Source organism: Coloeus monedula (assembly GCF_965178545.1).
Source record: "Coloeus monedula genome assembly, chromosome: 3".
Lineage (NCBI taxonomy): Eukaryota > Metazoa > Chordata > Aves > Passeriformes > Corvidae > Coloeus > Coloeus monedula.
In genome coordinates this window covers 43,599,351-43,620,575 of record NC_138783.1, presented here as the reverse complement: position 1 = coordinate 43,620,575, position 21,225 = coordinate 43,599,351, and the positions used below count along the sequence as shown (strand labels likewise).

Below are 21,225 nucleotides of genomic sequence, written 5' to 3'. Positions count from 1 at the left end.
AAACTTGTATCTCATAAGCCTCATTAATTTTGCATTAAGCATATAATGGCTGCATGGAGAAAACTGGACTTTAATGTGTTTGCCTGCATTAGATTAAATTACATTATCTTCTAGATGAGGTCCAAACATATATTTTGCTTGAAATGCCAGTAGTTATCTTAAAACATACCGAGAAGTTAAAAAGCTTTCACAATACAAGATCCAGCTACTTATTCCACATATACAAAAACACTGCTAGAGAAATACAATTCAACTGTCAATGCTGAATTATGAGGAAAGTCTAAAAAAATAGAAAAAACTCTGATATCTGGACATCAATTCAGAAGGTAACACTGCATAATGAGGCGATATGAGCACCCATTTAAAATGAAAAATCCCCAACAAGAGAAGCATAAGGGGATCATGTGACAAAAATAGATGAACACTGCGCCAAAAACATGCACACGATTGCCATGGTCATTTCAGTATGCTAGTGATGGTCTAACAGTGATCTAAACCAAGAGTGAGACAGTGCTTCCAAATAAAATCAACTGAGTAACTACATATTGATTAAACTTTCTGATGCAGCAAAATGAGGACACAGAGCCATCTCTGGGTTCTGGAGCTGTCTCAAGATTCGCTTGTAAAATTTCTCTCTGACACGATTGAATTCCATTATGTCCAGTGGATCCTCATCAATCCAGAATTTGTGGAATTCATGCATTAAGTAGCCTACAAAATAATAAAAAGGAAGAAGAGATAAATACAGCATATAAAGATGACACATAAAATTAGAAAGTAGCCTGGAATTAACTATTAGGATTTGCACAGAGAATCCTGGTCACTGAGATCTGACACCTCATGACACTGTGCAGGAACAAGACTGAACCTATTCTGGACAACCCCAAAATTGGATGAATATTACACACACTGGCAGAACCTCTCACAATAAACACAAGAAGTCACTACTCATTCTGACATATGGATTCACGAATTGAAGCATAAAACCAGGGAGTATAAAACCAGGGAAAGATGCTGCAGGTGCTTATTATCAGTTCCTTGCCTACACATTGAAAATATTAGAAGTGTTACTCCCACTGTGCAAAGAGGAACAGCAGGCCTCTGCTGTAGAAGGGATGCTCAAATACAGGGGAAAGAGCTCTCAAAGCATTATTTTGGCAGGGGAGCTGCAACTCTGCTTAAGGGTGGAGAGTAACACTTGAATGTAGAAGCAAGTATCATATAGCAGTTGGATTAAAGGGGAAGCAATATGCAGACACTCCTTAAAGCACATTTGCTTTCTTGTTATTATTAAAAAAACCAGGAAGGTCATTTGTTAAGGCACTTAGTGCATTTTTTTGTTTGTGTTTCTTCATTTGTTTTACACCTTGGTTTGGTAGTGGCCTCCATCACAGCTAAGACCTGAATCCAAGCATCCTAAAGACAGGAGAGGGAGTCTAGCATTACAGTCTCTGTGCTGTGTCAGCAGATTTTATTTCTTTTTTTAAACTATGGGCAGTACAACAAGTGTTAGCAGAGCACCAGTTACACCTTTCCACCCCTTGCCCCACACTCACACCCAGCACTTACAGAACGTCTGCTGGAAGTGAGTGAGCGTTGGTGCTTCTGGAGCAACGTTGTAGAAATGGGTCTTCAGAGCCCCACTCACAAGCAGGTTGTATGCAAGGTCTGTTATGTTAATGCCCACGATAGCAAAAGAGTAGCTGTAAGGAAAAGCAGCAACTTCTGTTGAGAGCTCACCTTTCAGCACATTTTAAGAAATACTGATGACCCTGATGTTGCAGATTGCATGTTACTGAGATGTATTAATTCTCTCCTTTGTGAGTTTCTAAGGTGCGTGTGGGGTGGAAAGCAAAGAAAACATTTATCCTGCATGCTCTGTACAGTATTTCCCTGGGGAAATACATGGTCACAGTTAAAACAGGAATTTCACCACTGTGCCAGTCATTTCAGTGGAACGGTACCGATTAATTCCTACAAAATAGGAACAAGCACAGACCTCCCTGTGCGCCTGCACTCGCCTCCTAAACAGGGCAAGGACTCCACACGGTGGCCACAGCTGCAGGGTGACCCATCATTTGCTATTTTTAACTGCTGGAGTTCCCCCTGGAACTCATTACCCATAGTTAGGAGTATCAGGTTTCAACAACCTGTCCTATAAAGACATTAATGTGGCTAAAAAGCTTGTGAAAAAGATCCAGCCAAGCCACCTCTAATTTCTTCCTAAAAGAGAACCAGAGACAAAGGCCAGAAAACAGGCAAAAACCTAAATCAGAGCATGCTGGAAACAGAAACATGAAAATCAGGCTCATTAAGCGAACTGTCCTGCTAAGAGATACCAACAAGTGAAGTATATTTAGGCACAACAAAGCTCAGAAACTGGAAGTTAATTTGTGAGGCTGGTGCATAGAGAACTTGACATTTCTAGCAGTGATTATTTCCCAAGAAAGCATGTAAAGACTTACATGGACATTTAGTGATAAAAGTAAACGTTTGGATATTCGTTCTCAGCTAAAGACAGCTGTCTTCTCTAGACTGTCCTGGGTATTTTTTCAACTACCTCTATCAAGCAAACCAAAATATTTTCTTTTTCTTCAACCTTCTTTTGCATTTCAGGAGGAAAAAATAAAAACAGAAGTCCAGAAGTTAACTTCAGAACGAGGCCTAATGGCAAGTTTCACAGAAAAATTAAATATGGGAAGTAAAATCTTGTATTACAGATTTTTAGATACATTCAGAAGGAACATCCAGTTCCATACTCATGAATAATGCAGCTATACCAAACCCACTGCTTAAGAAAAAACCCACACTACTGTTTCTTCCCTATTATACTTTCCTGAAAGCAGTTCTGAACCTGGTTTTGACAGCAAGAAGTGAGACTTGATCATGTCATGTTCTAAGAGGAATTTAACAGATATTAATCACCGCACTATACATAGCACACAAAGTTTCTCCTTGTTACAAAATTTTTGGGTTATTTTTTTCTAAATGTAGCTTGAACTGTTTCTCCTGTAATCTTTCATCAAAACCAAGGTGTGGTCAAGACAGCAGATATTCATATGCTCTCAGAAGTTTCCTTTAAAAAGTAACCAGGAAACACCTTTTTTTCTCCTCAAATATACAGCATCATGGTTACCTGCTTTAATTTGTAGCAAATTAAAAAAGATCTTTAAACTTACCCAATTGCCTTATCGAACTTTTTCTTCTCCCATTCAGCTTTGCTAAGTTGGCTGAGGAAAAAAATAATTAAAATCTAGATATTGCCAAGCATTACTAACTGACAAATATTTTCTTTCCACTTTTCTAATGTTATAACATTGACTGAACATGGTATTTTCCCTTCTTTTATATGGCTAGTCCCATTTAACACTGCTTCTGGCTGAATGGATTGATATAAACAGACTTGAAATGGGTGACTGGTTTAGAGCACTGCCAATAGACTTGTCTCACCATTACAAAATGCACCTATGTCAATGCTCTCAGCAAAAGCCCGTTGTTTTCTGAATTGGCCACAAAGATGATCCACCTCAGTTAAGCTTGAGCTGTACAAAAAGTTGAAATTACATTTAACTAATCCAAGATGGCTTTAGCTTTTTTGTGTTTTCAGAGATATATGTTATACTCATCACTGGAGGCATGATCCACCTGAGGCAGCAAGCATGAAAATATTCCTCTGACAGTAAGTTTTTATGACCTGCCAAATAGAAATCACTCAACAGTCAAAGATAAGGAACAGTGTTTCCTATTATTTGGCACAATAATGCAGTGCTTTTCAAGGACACAGAAAACGCCTCCCTTAAAATAAAATTAGTTAGGGAACAGATTGATTTTAAACTAAATTTCAGCTCTTCAATGATTCAAAAGAGCTGTGTGATCCAACCAGTCAGCCAACATCCCGCTAACCAGATTTGAGTCTACTGAAATAAGCAAGTTTAGCAGAAATCATTGCCTGCATTTATAACCAGCTCAAGGCAGGCACAGAACTGACCCTAACCAGGGTGCTACAACCTTGACATGTCTGTGGCAGTTTTGCCTTAGTAAGGCAAATCTGAGTTTGCAAGCTTTAGGTTGCAAATTATAGGCAGCTATGTGTGAAAGCATTGTTCTTAGACTATTCTTGAACTTCAACAAGTGTATACTACACTAAAAACAATTCCCTGAGCTTCAAGTAAATATAGTATATAAAAACTGTTGTCATTAAGTACTTAAGATGCTAACAGATTCATACCCATCGTGACCTGAGGGTTACTAGGTGGCATGCATGAGGACAAAACTTCAGCTCCTAAATAGCTTAGCATACAGGAATACACTATTCTTTGCTCCTCTAAAATCTGAACCATCTTTGTAGGCTGTGGTATAACATCAGTTAGAAAACCCCAGGTAAAGACCCAATAATAAAGGTGGCACACATAGGATGTGGGCAAGTGAAACAGTTCAACTGAGATAGAAAATCCACTGATCACGATCCCATCAGAAAACAGCACAGCTGCTAAGCAACCACATCAGGAAGATCACCATGGGCACCACCTGCAGCATCTATCTTCTACTGAATGCTCTGTCAAGGCATAGAAATTGCACATGTTCACACAGCACTCCAGGACTGCCCTTGGTAATCAAACATGCAAACGAAGAATACCAACATGTTCCAAGGGCTTTTTGTCACAGAATTACCATTAGGAACTCAACAAAACCAAAACCAAAACCAAAAAAAAAACCAAAAAAAACCCCCCAAACCCCTGAGGAGATCAAAAGCTTCAGGATTTAGGTGTGAACCAGCTTTATGGATATCTAACATTACTGGCAGAAGAAAAATGTCTTTTAAGGCAACTGATTTCTAACTGGCTAAGAGGCCTCTATCCCCCCAATAATTATGGAGTAAGTATCTTACTGTCAAATTACTCACAACACAGTTTGTGACACTTGAAGATACCTGATCTCTTAACAGTCAGGACAATGGAGTAGCCAGATTGGAACCATCATTAGTCAAGGTAGACAGGGTATGTGACCATAATTAAAGGGGCTTTTCAGCTCTGCTAACAAATATTTGGCCTAGACTACTTATGATTATCAAGTCAGTCACTACAACAAGCAGGATGGATTTCATTTTTGATATATAAGCACGCTCATATATACCCAGTGTTCCATCCCCAGCTATGTTTGGGTCAACTTTAAAGAAAAGAATATGGATCTCTTGGTGTTGCAACAAAGACTTAGATTTTATAACACACCAAATTGTAGTCTGATTTTTATTTACATGTAGTGTCTCAGAAAACGTAGAAAAAAGAAAAAAAAATACCTTAGTTCCTTCTTAGTGACTTCCCTTTATTATGGAAAAACACAAATAAATTAAAAGAAAGGTAAATAAAAATACAAAAATCACTTGAAAACAGAAGTGATAACATTTAACGCTAAATTTAACTATTTCCAAGATTCAGAATACAAGTGTGCCTCTTGCACTTGATCAACTTTCAGGATCAGTACTTTAAAACATACAGCATGTTGCCATACCCAAGGATATTCCCAACAAAGAGAAAATACCCCAGCCCCCTTCCTCAAACAGAGCCAGCAGAGTGCTCTCTCAAGTTATTGTTTCTGGTCTCAAGTATTACCTGTATTTAGGGTGAAGAGAGTCAGTGAGAACTTGCTGAGCTATCTCAGTGTCCCATTCAGCAAAATACCTGCAGACATATATGTTTAGGGAGAATTGTTAAAAAAAAAAACAACAACAGCAAAAAAAGCATCTGAAGTCATACTAAGTTGTCCATACATGCCTTTTTAAAGGTCAGTGCATGTGTTACACAGTATGAGTAGCATTTGACATGTTAAACTCATTAAGCTGCCACTCAGACCCCCAAACCGAAAGATTAAAGCAACCACAAATGACAAGCACACTCCCATATGAGTTTAGTGAATGTGCATTACCAGAGTTTCCTTTCTACCAACCCTACACAAAATCAGTTGCCTATTACTAGAGCATGTTGGGTGCGGAGCTCAAGGGAAAGCAGCTCAGGATTCTTGATCTGGCAGATTCATTAAGCAAGATGAGTCATCACAGAAGACTAAGAAATTAAATACATGCTAGGGATTAATTTCAAATGGTAGTTCAAAGCCAGAGTCAAAAGTCCAGATCCTCAACTGAGATTTACTAGAGAACAACATACGGACAGAGGATGATTTATATCCTTCAATCTATAAAAGCAGAAAATACTTCTTTTTCGCCTCAGAAGGAGAAGTTATTTTACCAAATGTTTCCAAGTTATGTAACTACCTGCAGCAAATGCAAGGGCTGGAGAAAATAATAGGCATTAGTCAATTCCCAAATTACAAAGCACAGCTATGGCATTAACACCTGGTGTGTGTGAGTTGGAAGGAAAAAGTGATGTAAACTCACTGCTTAATTTTGAGTATCGACGGAAATTGAAGTAGTATTCAAACTACCTAAGTGGGCCATCAGTGACTGCACATCAAGTGTTTTGCTTATGAATTCAGCATGAAATTCCCAAAGAAAGCAGCTGAGCAGTAACATAACCCTCCCACCTACATACTTCCAGGGTATTTTGTTTAAGGAGATCTAGGTACTGGTGAAAATACACTTTACAGTTTCCTTCTCGTAGGAAGAGAGTGCTAACTTACTGTGTCACAGAGAAACTAAAAAAGGAGCTTAGCAAGTGGTATTATGGGGTTGAATTACGAATACTGAAAGAAAGAAGACCACTTTGAGAAGAGAAACCCTCCAAAAATTAGGCTAGCAAATAAATTCTTTCATTTTCTTAATATGAAGTCCCTAGCACTTTTATAAGTTATTCCCACAGATTTGCTAAACTCTGCAGGTAATGCTGCTTTTCATGACTTCAGACACACATAAACCCATCTGCACAGGAACATACTTACACCAAATTATATAAGCCGAGGAGACCCATTCCTCTAAAGTCTGTTTTAGGATCGTCACCTTGGAAACCAATTTCGCACCATTGCTTTGAAATCCGAGCTTTCAGTGGTGAATTCGGCTTCAAACATTTCCACAACTAGGAAGATTACAGGTAAAAAATAATTAAGCTCCCACACAGTACACCTTGTTTTTTTCCCTCTTTTTAAACCAAGCTAAGTTCTGATTTAACATCACTGCATTGTTATCCCAGCAACCCAAACACAAAATCAAATGAAGTTCCTCTGTATGGGGGGGTGTGGGAGGGAGAATCCCAAGCCACTCTGAAGTACTGCAGACATTTCAGCCCTACAAGGCCCTTCTGGCCCTATCATCTGCTCTAACATCTCACACAAAGACTTGTTTTGCTCATGCTTTGTGCATCGAAGTGGTGTCTGCCTCCACAAGCACAGAGACAGGAATGGCCTGGAATTTGGTTGTAAATCACTGACAGAGCAGCAGAGTAGCTTTGAGTCCCTGAGGCTCTGCAGCAATCTTTTCTCAGGCACCTTTTGCAAGTCTCTGGAAAGGTTATAAAACAAGACAGCTGACTTGGCTACCACAGTGTTGAAGAGCAAATTGGAGAACATAAAATAAAAAAAAAAATCCATAAAAGGATAGCATGTGCACCACCACATTTAACTAAGGGAAGAATCATTCATTGATCTCACATAAAGAAATGTCCAAAGTGATTTAACAAGCCACATCATCAGCTGGAATAAATCCATTTAACTGCACTGGTCCAGCAACTTTAGTGCCTAAGTACCATGTTGCTATGCACCTGAAAGCAGCCTAAATTGACATATGACAAATACATACCTTTATGCACACCTCAAGTGCCATATCACAAACTCACCCTTTCTGAAGTGTATTAAGAAATCAGAATTTAGAACTAAGAAAGTGTATTAATCACCAACCATGAGTTGGTTAGTACGGCCTCAAGAAAAGCACACAAAGTCCACCCAAGGGAAAGAGCTGTATGTGCATTTCCCAAATAAAAACAGAAATTGTTTTAATTTTAGCAATTCTAACAGCATTTAAATTAAGTGCCCTAGGAAGGTTAAAACTTTAATGATTTCACTTTGTAATGACTGCATAAAGCATCATAGTTTAAACCAATGTTCATCCATCAACAGTAAACACAGTATTAATCATTAGTCCAATCACATTAAGTTAATCTTTCTCTCATTCATAAAGCGCTCTCCTGGTAAACATGAATAAATGATAGCCATTAGGAACCTGAATTACCCATTGCAGAGATCACTTAGTAGAGTATCTAGAAAGAATGAAAACCAACCAGCCACAGTGAGGATTGGAAAATGAATTAAACCCTTGGACATATTTCCACTTGACATTTGCTAAAGCGGAACACCTGCTGTAAACAAGTGCTAATACGTAGGTGAAACTGATACTTTTTTCAAAAGTATGAGTTTGCATAATGTTGCATAAGCTGCACTGTTTAATCTCTCCTCAGACAAATGCTCCGTTTCTATTCTGCTTTTATGCTCATGCCATTATGATTTTAAAGCACTTACATGACTATACATCACTGATGACACGATTCTCAGGACCTTGCCCTCACAGGCTGGGTGGCTGGGAGAGACTACAGTCAGCTCCTTGGTCCTCCTCACCTATGATCCCACCCTCAGACCCAACTTGCTCCCTGGGCAATGTAGATTCCCAAGGTATTTAGGAATGCTTTGCTGGAGCCAAAGACCCTCTTTAATCTGCAGTGAGGTGCCTGCTATTTTCAGGGACCTACACTGTAGGCTGGCACCTGGATCTCTCATCTCCAAGACAGAGGCTTCCTCAGTGGGTAAATCTGTGTGTCCCTTTATTTAAAACTCACTCTATTTCCATAAATTTGTGCATTTGGCTGCACAGGGGCAGGACGTGAACAGGAGGAGCCCATCTGCCCAAGTCTACCTGATGGTTAGCACACTCCAGGGCAGCTCTGGATTTTGACCACTCCTTGGTGACACTCCCACGTCCCAGCAGCGGGCAAACCTTAAAGGCAGCTTTCCAGACACCAGAAGGAACCCTGACCATTTGAGGCATTTATAGAAGCAGTTACTTGCATTTGACAGTGCTTGTATAATGTGCCTACTGGGATTTTTGGAAGACCAAGTAACTGTGGTAAAATTTCCAGAAATTCTCACTGTAACTTGTGCAAAGCCTTGCACTGCAAGCTAGAGCATGGAAGATATTTTCATCATCATGTGGTATTGTTAAAGTTTTCAATATTTTTGTTTTAAATAATTGAAAAAGAAAAATCCTCACAACCAAACAGGTAGTATGTTTTTATAAGAACTCTGAAAATTCTCTAAGAAGGCCTTTTGCTTGTAGCTAATAAGCTCACTATCACTTATTCTATGTTTCTTGGCATTCCTCTGAAGCATCGTGCAATAGCGGTGGTTAAAACCGGGATCAGGACCAGGGCTTGCTATTAGACTGTTTTCCAGACCCTTTATTCTTTCCTCAGTTTCCTTCTAGTATAAGAACTCTCTAGCTCTTCCTCTGCTTATGGCTTCAAGAAAAAAAAAAGCTTTTATTATCTGTTCCAGTGCAAGGCTTTCCTGAAAGCACGAAGGAAGTAAAACCCATTTGGTAAGGATTTCATAGCTCTTCATGTCTTATCTAAAGAATCGTTTCATTTTGTTTTAATTCGAAAATATATTTGGTAACTATAAATGTGTAAGTCATCAACTCCTGCTCTTCCATTCCACATAATAAAAACAGATATTTGCCACTGGTAGACACTGCCCTCAAAAATACAATACATCAAAAAAATTAATTTGTAATTTGATTAATAGAGAAAAATATCCTTCTTGTGTTGGAGAAAGGTGTACTGAAGTAGGACATAAAGCTATTTTTCCAGAGCTCACTGCAGAAAAGTGCTCTAAGAGCTGCATATCCAGTGCCTAGACATAGTCCAACCAAGGGAAATTCATTTATCAGCCAGGGAGTGAGCTGCTTGCTTGGCAGGTGTTACACCCAGACCAGATTATAATGCTGTGTAGTCTTATCTTCAAACAGGTACACGATAAAGGAAGGTGACAATAGCTCTGGATGTTTCAAATAGGTTTATGAACCAGGCTTGGGAGCTGACATGAATACAGGATGCCCTCTAAGTACCTCTTCAGCGCCTACCTTCAGGAGCATTTCCTCGTGTTGCGGATTCTCTGAATCGTAAGGCTCTCGGCGCAGCTTCTCAACCTCTGCAATAAGGTTTCTGTACCCCACAATCTGCAGCAGGCAGGCCTGAAGAGATACTCCCAACCTGAGGGTGGGAGGAGCAACATACTCCAACTCAATCATGTATGGCCATGAAACAGTGCTACCATGTACACACACAGTTAATACACGACTAGTGTTACATTCATGAATTGATAGTCTAACACTTCAATTGCAACGGGAAAATTTCCAAGAGATCAATATTACATTAAACAAGGCATTGTGAAAGACATAGTCTCATTTAGTGCCTTCCTTAGATGATAATACTTGGGATTTTTTTAAAACCGTGAACAGCGATTTTTCACACTGAAATCCCATAATAATTATACACAGCAGCTTTGAATGCCTATAACAGCACATCACTGAATCTTTCTCCTCATTCCAAAGACAGCTTCTCAAACAACTCTCTGGGATCAGAGATGTGAACTTGAAAAGGGCTGAGGGGGGAGAGAAAACTCAGCAAAAAGCAAAAATAATCATTTTGCTTCTGTGCCACAAAAGCTAGCATAAAGAAGCTAAAACCCCGAAGTAATATAGCTTCAAAGATCTGCCTCCAGGCAGATTTGGCTTTTGTCTCATGTTAAGAAGCATCATAATGGTTCTCTTTTCATTATAATGCAGATTTTTGTGTTTCCTTTTTACATTTCCTGATGCATCATCAAAAAAACCAAACCCAACACACATGAAATAACTACCCTCAAAAAACCCCAACCCAAACTTAAAAAAACTCACCAGAAAACCCTGCACCAAACAACAGCTTTACATTAAGATTTTATAATACAAAATGCAAGTCATGCAGTGAGCAACTCCCATGCTCATAGAAATATATGCTTATATGTGGGAATAAGTCCTTTAATATTTAATAGTGTCTAAAATTATTTGAACACCCTAGTATGAATTTGGAGGGCAAGCTAAGCGTGCACCCTTATTCCTCTGTGGAACACAGGCTGCACTGATACTAAGTTGCACAGGTTCCTCATCTGTCGTGTTTGATACACTGAAACATTTTGTTTATTCGGTAATACTCTTAAATTTTCTGAACAGAAGAATTTTCACTGCTGGTCTTTTGAGGCAGGTCCTGCTTGTCTAAATTGATCTTCTTCTATGGCAAGGTGACCTGCCTAGGGGATGAGGGAAAGGATGTGGATGTCGTCTACCTGAACTTTACTAAGGCCTTTGACACTGTTTTCCTCTCCTGGAGAAGCTGGCTGCTTGTGGCTTGGGTGGGTGCACTGTTCACTGGGTAAAACACTGGCTGAATGACCAAGCCCAGAGAGTGGTGGGGAATGGAGTTACATCCAGCTGGGGGCTGGTCACAAGTGGTGTTCTCCAAGGATCATTTTGGGACCAGTTCTGTTTAATATCTTTATCGATGATCTGGATGAGAGGACCAAGTGCATCCTCAGTCAGTTTGCAGCTGATACCAAGTGGGGCAAGAGTGTTGATCTGCTGGAGGGCAGGAAGACTCTGTAGAGGGATCTGGACAGGCTGGATCAAAGGGCCAGGGCCAATTGTATGAGGTTCAACAAGTCAGAGCTCTTGGACCCCCCACGACAAGAAAGACATTGAGGGCCTGGAGCCTGTCCAGAGAAGGGCACCGGAGCTGGGGAAGGGTCTGGAGCACAAGTCCTGTGAGGAGCAGCTGAGGGATCTGGGGGTGTTTAGCCTGGAGAAAAGGAGGCTCAGGGGAGACCTTACTGCTCTCTAAAACTGCCTGAAAGGAGGCTGTAGCCCGGTGGGGGTCAGTGTCTTCACGTAAGTAACAAAGGACAGTACAAGACGAAATTGCCTCAGGTTGCCCCAGAAAAAGGTTAAATTGGATATTAGGGAGAATTTCTTCACTAAAAGGTTTGTCAAGCCCTGAAACAGGCTGCCCAGGAAAGTAGGAGTCATCATCCCTGGAGGTATTTAAAAGGTGTGTAGATGTGGCACTTAGGGACATGGATTAGTGATGGATTTGGCAGTGCTGTGTTAACTGTTGGACTTGAGGATTTTAAACCTTTTCTAACCTAAATGATTCCATGGTTAATCTACAGAATCAGAGATGTAAGCATTAGTCCATTTCTCACGCTGCAATTTTATCCCATTTGAGGCTATAACCCTTTCAGACAGAAAAAGCTGCACAGCATTTTCCATCCTCCTTTGCTGTTTGGTTTTTTTGGTGTGGGCTTTTTTTTTTGTTTGTTTTTTGGGTTTTTTAACATGCTTCACTAGCTATAGCCTCCAATTTTACAGAAAGTCTGCTTTTCAGAGAAAGCTGAAAAGCCTGACAGACTGTGATTTGCTGCAGAGTATCACTAAATTACAGCCATGTTTTTAACTTCTCTATAGCCTCAGAAGAGTTTAGAGCAGCACAACACAGGCTGTGGCAAAGCCGATCAATTTTATATTAAAAAAAAAATGTTTTTAAGATCCAAGGTGCACAATACATTCAAAGTAAACCATTTTTGCACTTTATCTAAAGGCAGTCAAGAGCTCCATGCAAGGTTATTTGGGTGAGGGGATGGGGGTTGAATGAACTTTCATTTTCATTAAGGCTTTGTTCTTCTTGCCAAACACAGGATGGGGGTGAGCTGCTGATGTCCCATACCTGCTCCTTGTCATCCTTGCGCTGGCTGTGGCAGTTCTCACAGCACAGGAGCAACGTACCTGGGCTTGCACCCGCACTGTTCTCAGCTCCAGGTGCTCCACCAGATGAAGGCAAGCCCAAAACTGGAGCTGGGGAACTAGATGATCCTTAAGTTCCCTACCAACCCAAGCCTTTCTGTGATTCTATCTCTGCTTCCATAGTTAGTGTAGACTGCACATGTCACCACCAGGTTATTCAACCTACTTGGTCCTACTGCTAAATACACACCTATCTGAGAGGCATTGATAAAGGAAAATTACTGTGGGCCACGTCCTCCTCTTCAGATCACACAGCCTTCAAGAACAGCCCAATGCAGGCAGCCCTGGGATGCTAGGTCAGCTCTGCAAAGATGCCACATTAACAAAAATGACTGCATAGATTTGCAGAAACACATACAGTATGACTCGCTCCCTTGTCCTTACCCCAGGAGATTTCAAGTCTCTGCCAACACAAGGCCAGAGCTTCTAAACAAGATGATTTGGATGCAGGTTTTTTATGTTCAAGAGAAGGCAAGGCATTGGATTTTCCTTAATCATGTCTAAAGAAACAGCTGACCTGCTTTTGCTCAAATTTCTCCAGAAAACTTCAGTATAAAATAAATGGCTCACACGTAAAACTTCAGTGCAGATGTCTAAAGTCTAGCAGAAATATGTTTAATTTAATATAAGGACCGATTTATCGGTAGAGTGTGTATCTACGTATGTGGCATCATCTTGCACATTTCAGGCCCCCATTCCTCACTGTTTTAAAAATATATTTTACCAGACTGAAGGGAGTGCAAGGGGGAAAGGGGATAAAAGACTCAAATGCAGTAAAATATTGAGTGCAAGGGTTCTAGTCTAAAAATAGTGAAGCATTTGTCCTGTGCTAAGCATATGAACACCACTGGGATCAGAAAAGATAATTCAGGCGATTTTGTGTTTGAGTTGTTTGGGGGTTTTTTCTCCCTTTGTGTGGTATTTAAAAAAAAATATTATTGTCTAGTCACAGAATGGTTTGGGTTGGAAGGGACCTTAAAGTTAGTCTAGTCCTAACTCCACTGCCATGAGCAGGGACACCTTCCACTAGATCAGGTTGTTCATAGCCCCACTTAACCTGGCCTTGAACACTTCTAGGGATGGGGCATCCACAACTTCTCTGGGAAACCTGTTTCAGTGCCTCACCATCCTCACCGTAAAGAAATTTTTCCTAACATCTAATCTAAACCTACTCTTTCAATTTTAATCAATTCCCTCTCCTCCTGTCACTACAGGCTCTTGTAAAACTCCCTCTCCAGATGTCTTGTAGGCTGCCTTCATGTACTGGAAGGACAAGATCACTCAAAATATGACCTGAAGTTCAGGGTCCTGAAGCAAGGAAAAGTCATTTGCACCTCTGTTCTCTCTCTCTTCTGAAGGACAACATTTCTTCAGAGGCCAAAGGCATGCCATGAGGAGAATCAGAGGGCAATCTCTGATGTCATACAAAATAATAATTTCTTGTTTTCTCCTGAAATCATTCCATCCATTTTCCCAAGGGTCCAACACTGAGAAGCTAGAATTTGGATCATCCTGACTGCTAAACATTCCAATTACTGATGTCCACAGGACAGGCTCTGAGCTGTGCACATTTACATCCTGCAGTTTTTCCTCATATGTCACCTTCACTAATTTTGCTATTGCTGTTTTTTTTTCTGTATTTCAGCTATCAGCATCCTGTGTAACACAAGAGTACCAGTGCTGTGACACCCTCCTCAGATGGCAGCCTCTCAGAAAGGTCTCACATCCACTTGAAGCAGCTGGTCTTTCATCCCTCCCTTTGAACAGCATGTGGGCAGGGCCAAGAGACACGCCTGGAAAAGCTCTGTGCTCACTTCCAGAAAAAAATCAAAGGGCTTCTCACCTATGAGAATGAGGGGTTCTCTTTGTTTTGTTTCTGTTATTTTCTTCCCTTCTTTAATTGCTGGGTCACCATTTTTAGAATTCTTGGTAGTGTGGTCACCATCACAACAGTTGTCTCTCAGCCAGACCTTGGGACCACGTTATCTGTTGATGCTGATGACCACTTAAAGAAAAGTAGCTATCAATTTATGGATGCCCATTTTTAATTATGTATGTCAACTTCAAGCTTGGGAAGAGGAGTGAACCTCAGACTGATCACCTGGCTAATACAGGTCTCAACTTACCTCCTAGTGACTCCTGACCTAGACATCTTGTGCCTTAAGCTAGGAAATGAGAGGTAAGGCAACCACAAAAGTGTTATCTACTCTTGAAATACACACTTGTAAATTTAATGGTTGATTGTCAATCTCTTCTTACAGTAATAAATATCTTCTTACAATAATAAATAAATATAGTAAAAAAGTGATGTTATATCATTAAAACTTCTGTTTGGATAATTAAAGGCAGTTTTAAAATGCAAACCAGTACATGTTTATATTAGCTAAACCAGGATGTTTTCTTCCCTACTCAAAAGGCCACATACAGCCTTTCTAAGAAGCTGTCACTGTCCCTGCCAGGATCCCTGGTTTGGTGGTATTTTATCCCAGGGGAAATGACCCCCATAAATCCATGCATTGACAATATACTAAGACAGAACAGCTAGATAAAAAACTTGGGACAAGTCACCATTAAAAAATCATTCATTCTTACATTTGTTTTTTTATGGCAAAGCTAAAATGAGAATTTTATGCTGAGAGACAGGATTCATCTTCAAACTGTGTGCCACAAAAACTATGGAGAACCAGTTCTCCATGGACCTAGGCACTGAAGAAATCAGTAATTCCCACTTGCTCCGTAAGGAAACTATGAACTTACTGTGGATTTATATCTGGATTAATCCTTTTCAGCTCCATGATGTCATCTATTGTTTTTTCAATAGCATCAGGGTGAACATTTACTGATGTTTGCAGCCGCTAAAAAGAGGTTTTAAACACATATTAATTCCTTTAGAAGCTATTACTCAACAGAAGTTAACAATGCTAAATTTGATACCCGAAAGCTTCTACATTAAGAGCCCAGAAGACCCAACTCAACACATGTGCGTATCTTTCCATCAACCCTACTGACTCATTTCAGAGCACTTGCCCCATAAGAACTTGAGTCTCTTGGCCCTTGTAGTCAGTTTATTGCATTTCTGTGGTAGCTGTCAGTGAAGATGATCAAAGGCCTCAGTGCAGATCAAGAAGCAGCTTCAGACCATCCCCCTAATTACACTGGAATTTCTAGCCTTCATTTGACATTCCCTCTCTCCACATGTTGCAGTAACACAGCAAAACGTTCTTTCCTTTCTTTCACACATAATTGCTATTTGTAGAAATGCCCCTGGAAGTTCAGTATTCAAAAACCAACATGCCATCTGAAAATTTAAGAGGTTCAACTTTCTTGTGCTTTGTCTCAGAACTACAGACTTGCTTAAATGCAAGCTTTTAAATAAGATTCTGCCTTTCTGTTTGTGCTAGAAATACATTTGGAAGTACTATGCTGAACTAAGAGCTCCATGACATCATTTTTGCTAATGTTGAGGTAAGCTTTTCAACATCACTGACTCTTGTGACAGAATTTAAAGGCTTAAAGATGCTACTTAACATATACACAAATGCCTTAGAGAAGAACTTAGGTTAGCATAACCACTAGCACAGTAAAAGGGATGAAGTGAGAGAAGCTTGTCCCCATTAATGCATTTAAAAGGAAAGGAGGGAACAAAGTTGGGAAAGTTCCTTTCCAGACAAAAATTTACTTTTTTCTTCTAAGTTTGCAGGTGACTGACTGCAGATTACAGATATTCCAAGACAGGATGAGGAATCAAGCCAAGAACCCTAGATTACAACACTTCACTCTCATCATCTCCACCACGGCAAATTTTTCCCTTGATTCCATCCTTGCCATGGTGGGCCTGTCCCTGGAACACAGGACACTCTACCTGACTTTGCAAGATCAACTGCTATTGCAGACACAAGACCCTCTTCAGTGGAAAATGGTTTTAATGTAAAATCATATCAAATCTTAAAGTGATTTTTTGGGGTGAGCAAAGAGCAGACTGAACAAACCAACAGCACAGGACACAATAGAAAAGGTGAATAACAAGATCTTTCACTCACCTTGCTTTTTGAACCTTTCAGGGATGCCTCTGTAAGGGAACAGTATTTGAAAGCATCATGTCAGACGAGCATTTTGACATTGGATCAATTTAACAACTTACTTCTGATAACAACGGCATGCTATTTTTAGCACATGCAGAAAGTTACAAAGGTGTGCAGAACTAAGTATTTTGCAGTTACCTATTTTCATAGTTCTGGCAGCTCCAGGTTTGGTATTGTAACAGATCCTTTGCAATTCACATTGACCTGTTAGTTTCCTGACCACAAATTTCAGGCAGCGCCACAAGCATTTGCAGTAGAAGTACAGGCATACCTGGACAAACATCCTGGCAAAAGAGGAAGACTGAAAATAAGAGTCTGGAACAGAGTTTATTTCAACCTGTTAAGCACCCAAACAGAAAAGACTTCCTCACCCCAAACTCCCATTGCCTAAGGGCACCTTTAGAGCAAAAGCAGCAAACACACTACAAACATTTATGCCAGTAAATGTTAAATGGCGCTTTTCAGTATTAGCCAACGAAACAACCCACACAGAAAGCACCCCAACTACAAGCACAGAAAAAGTAAACTCCAGAGGTTTCAAAAGAGTACTTATAGAAAACTCTTTGCCCTCTTAACATAAAAGACTGTATAGTTCCTACCAATGCTTTGGGGAAACAGGACTACATGAGCAGGCAGTATAGCTCACCCTGATACGATGGATGCTGAGAACCCAAGAAGACACTACACCCCAGCTTAGTTTTGCCTCAGCAACCATCTGCTCCAAGAAGAGTGGTTAGTTATCCTGACAAACTCGACATGCTGAGAGCATTCATGTCAGGTCCCCAAGAATGAAAATTAAGGCAATCAAAGCTTCCTCCCTTTCAAAAGAAAAGGTGCTTAAGGACCTGTCCTGAGGATCGCCAATTCTTCCCAAGATCAGCTGTTACACAGCACTGATGCTGCACAATTTCTCAAAGTATAGAACTGACAGTAAGCCAAGAAAGCCTTTATTTAGCTACTGCAACTAGTTTTGAGCCTCAGCAACAGAAGACAGACGTTGACAAACTGGATGTATTTCAGTGGAGATGGTAGGGCTGGAGCACAAATCCTGTGAGGAAAGGCTGGGAGAGATGGGCTTGTTCCACCTGAAGCAAAGATAGCTTCAGGGGGATCTGCCTGTGGGAAGATCTTGGAGGAAACAGAGCTGGGCTCTTGACAGTGCAGGGCCAGTAGACAAGGGACAACAGTCCTAAGCTGAAACACAAGAGAATCAGCTTGGCGAAGAGAAGCTTTTTCCCCTCGAGGACAGTCAGGTAGTGGCACAGGCTGCCCAGAGAGGCTCTGAAGTCTCCTTCCTCAGTTTTTTAATCCTTGACTGGAAGAAGCCCCAAGTAGCCCAGTCTGGCCTCAGTGCTAACCCTGCTGTGAGAAGGAGGTTGGACCAGAGGCCTGCTAAGGTCCCTCCCAGGTTCAGCTGGGATCCTACAAAAGCCCACGTACATGAGAAACACTCTATTTTAAACTTGGTTAGCATTACAGCTGCTACCAAAGCCCACATACTGCTACCCCAATTACACAACACACCCCAAACCCATACTTCTTATGGGAAACAACTTATTTGGAAATATTTTATCTTTCTTGTTTCTCTGGCTATGATGGCACAGATCCTGCCATGTTACCCAACTATCTGTCAACCTCCTGGGGTGCACATGGATCCATCCACAGTCCCTGGGTTCAGAAACACATCCCATAAAAGACAAATTGCGAAGAACTAACAGTAGGAACATTGCCATTTGGGCCTGGTCCTTGGTTACAAGTGGTTCTGCTAGAACAGGGGGATGGAGTAGATGACCTCCACATGTGTCTTCCAATCTCAACCTCTCTGTGATCATATTCTGTGATTATATTATAGGAAAACATCAATACAACTTTGATATGCTGGCTTGCCAATAAATATTCACAAATAGTTTGGTCCATCATGTTCTAAGCCTGTGTGTATGAATATTCGTCATTAGCCCATTATTTTCTGCTGTTGATGCTTTCAAAGGACAGTTATTTCTTAGGAGAATCTATTATCCTTTTCAATAGACAGCAGTGATTATTTCAAAATACTGAATTCCAGATACTCAAATCAGTTATAAATACGTATATGTATGTATGTAAAGCTTGAAGAGCTCCATCACTTGCTAAAAACTTCCTGAAGGGCATGGTGTAGAAGGATGTTCAAGGAAGGGAAGATGAATTAATGTGTGTTAATGTCCACACAGGAGTTTAATCTGCTTTATGTTAGCTTCAGCTTAATCATCTTTGAAGGGGGATTAAGCAATGGGAACTAAAGACATTTTATGTCTAAATGGAAAGTATCCACACAAGTATTTAAAATACTTTAAAAGCATCCACTTTATCTTCACACTTCTAGGTAATTCACTTAGTACTCCCAAATGCCTGCATGCAGGCAAACCTCCTTGGTTTTATGCAACAGGAAGCCTCTATTTTAGATATAAGTTGACACCTAAAGAATGGGGAATCAGTCCCATGATGGAATCAAGTTTTAGACAAAAAAAAGAAGTTTCAGGTGCTAACATCAAAGCATTTGGGTACTCCCTCATCCCTGACTCAAGATGAGATCTGTTCAAGTGCCAGAACACACTACTGTGAGGAGCTAACTTGTGCTTCACAGCAGGTTATCACCTTCAATATTGAGAACAGCACCAAGTACCAGGAGGCAAGGCCATCATCAGGCAAGCAGCCATTTTTAAAGTTTCCAACAGTCAGAAATAGAGTAATAGAATCAACACAGAATGATTTGGGCTGGAAGGGACCTTAAAGATCATCTTGTTCCAAACCCCCCAGTCATGGGCAGGGACACCTTCCACCAGACCAAGTTGCTCAAAACCCCATCCAACTGGCCTTGGGATATAAGGATATCAAAGAATCAATCTCAGATAAAGTTAACCAGTACCTTCAACTGCAGCCTTTAATAGTGGCTTGGAAAACCCCATAGGCTAACACTGGGCATTTTGGTTTTCCAGTAGACATCTGATATCAACCTTCACAGATTTGAGTAGTGCCACATCTGTGAAGAATTCAGATATAATCTATAGCCATTCCTTAGTTTCCTCAGCACAACTCAGCTCTGTAGTCAGGCTAAAGGCACAGGAAAACACCAAATTGAAAGGTGGAGTATGGTAAAACAAAGTCCTGAGTTTTCATCATAGATTTGTAGTAGAAATTAGAGTTGCTTTCTTTCAGTCTGCTTTGTTTCCAAATGTTAGGTCTCTTTTAAAGCAAAAAAAAATACAGAGAGCCCATTTATATGGAAGATGAGAGGAAAGACTCACTTAATGTCATGTTAACAGTACGTGTAAGATTTCCTTCTAGTGAGCAAGATAGCTCCTGTAAAAACCACATGTCCTTTAAGAAAGTTCATGCCTATACTTAGTTGCCTCCAATGCTGAAACATGACAACCCATTTCATTAAAAACCATTTTGATTACTATATTGTGGATAATTGAATACTGCATGTTGTGGGTAAGTTTTGGGGGCTTAGAGGAGGGAAGCTATCAGGTGCATTTGAATTACATATTTTTGCCTTAGGCTCAAGGACAGATTTGCAAATTGAAGGGAAGACTCCAAATGGGATAGAGCTGTGACCACATAATTGCAACCACTTTCTCCACTAAAGCTCTGCTTTGGCTGTGGTTTGCACAAAGATTAATAAAAATTAATCTACTAAAAACATGACGCTACAACACACAAGCACTCCTTCTGTGATTCACTAAAATATGTTTAGCAGCTATTACTAATAAACCAAACACACACTAATTTTGACTAGGTAGCTTATAGAAGAAAGTTAGCCTTTGTGGGTACCTTCAGTTTTCTACTACTCATCCATCTCAAGCTTACAATTGTTGAAACCTTCCATTTGTAACACGATAGACATAAAAAGTATCACAAGCTGTTTATAAAAGGGAATTCTTGCTTGCAGAAATCCTGTAATAAAAGCACACCAGTGATTATGCAAGACAAGTTTTATGCTAGCCCCTATGCACTTTAGAACCAAACACAGAGTATCAGGAACAGGAACCCCCAAAAGCACAGCATGAGCCACATGTTTGACTGTGGCACAGCAGCACTAATTTCTGGTTTGTTTCAGAGCTAACTTCCAAACCTCCTCTCCACTTAGTCTCCTCCGTGGTTTTTTTTCTTTGGTTTGTTATTCTTGTTTGTTTGTTCTGTGGGTTTTTCCCCACCTGCTTGCCTGTGCAGGTTTCTCAGCACAGAAAATAGTTTATGTGGTCATGTACCGCATTATTTCAGATCCTGAGGTGAGGTTTAAGAACAGAAGTATTCCAGGAATGAAGGCATTCCTCAGAA

The 21,225-nt window shown here is 40.3% G+C and overlaps 1 protein-coding gene across 1 annotated transcript; it reads right to left on the bottom strand.

Annotated features, from left to right (window-relative positions):
* Window positions 1–538: 538 nt before the first annotated feature.
* Window positions 539–20,761, bottom strand: ELMOD1 (ELMO domain containing 1; the record flags this gene model as incomplete). Its single annotated transcript, XM_082277443.1, has 11 exons — window positions 20,719–20,761; window positions 17,047–17,192; window positions 16,867–16,895; window positions 15,584–15,681; window positions 10,076–10,205; window positions 6,892–7,025; window positions 5,610–5,678; window positions 5,297–5,320; window positions 3,180–3,230; window positions 1,570–1,703; window positions 539–711 (listed from the first exon to the last, which is right to left on the bottom strand). Exons 2-11 carry the CDS (start codon window positions 17,189–17,191, stop codon window positions 539–541), a joined length of 987 nt encoding a protein of 328 aa, XP_082133569.1. The 5' UTR covers window position 17,192; window positions 20,719–20,761.
* Between the last annotated feature and the right edge of the window lie 464 nt (window positions 20,762–21,225).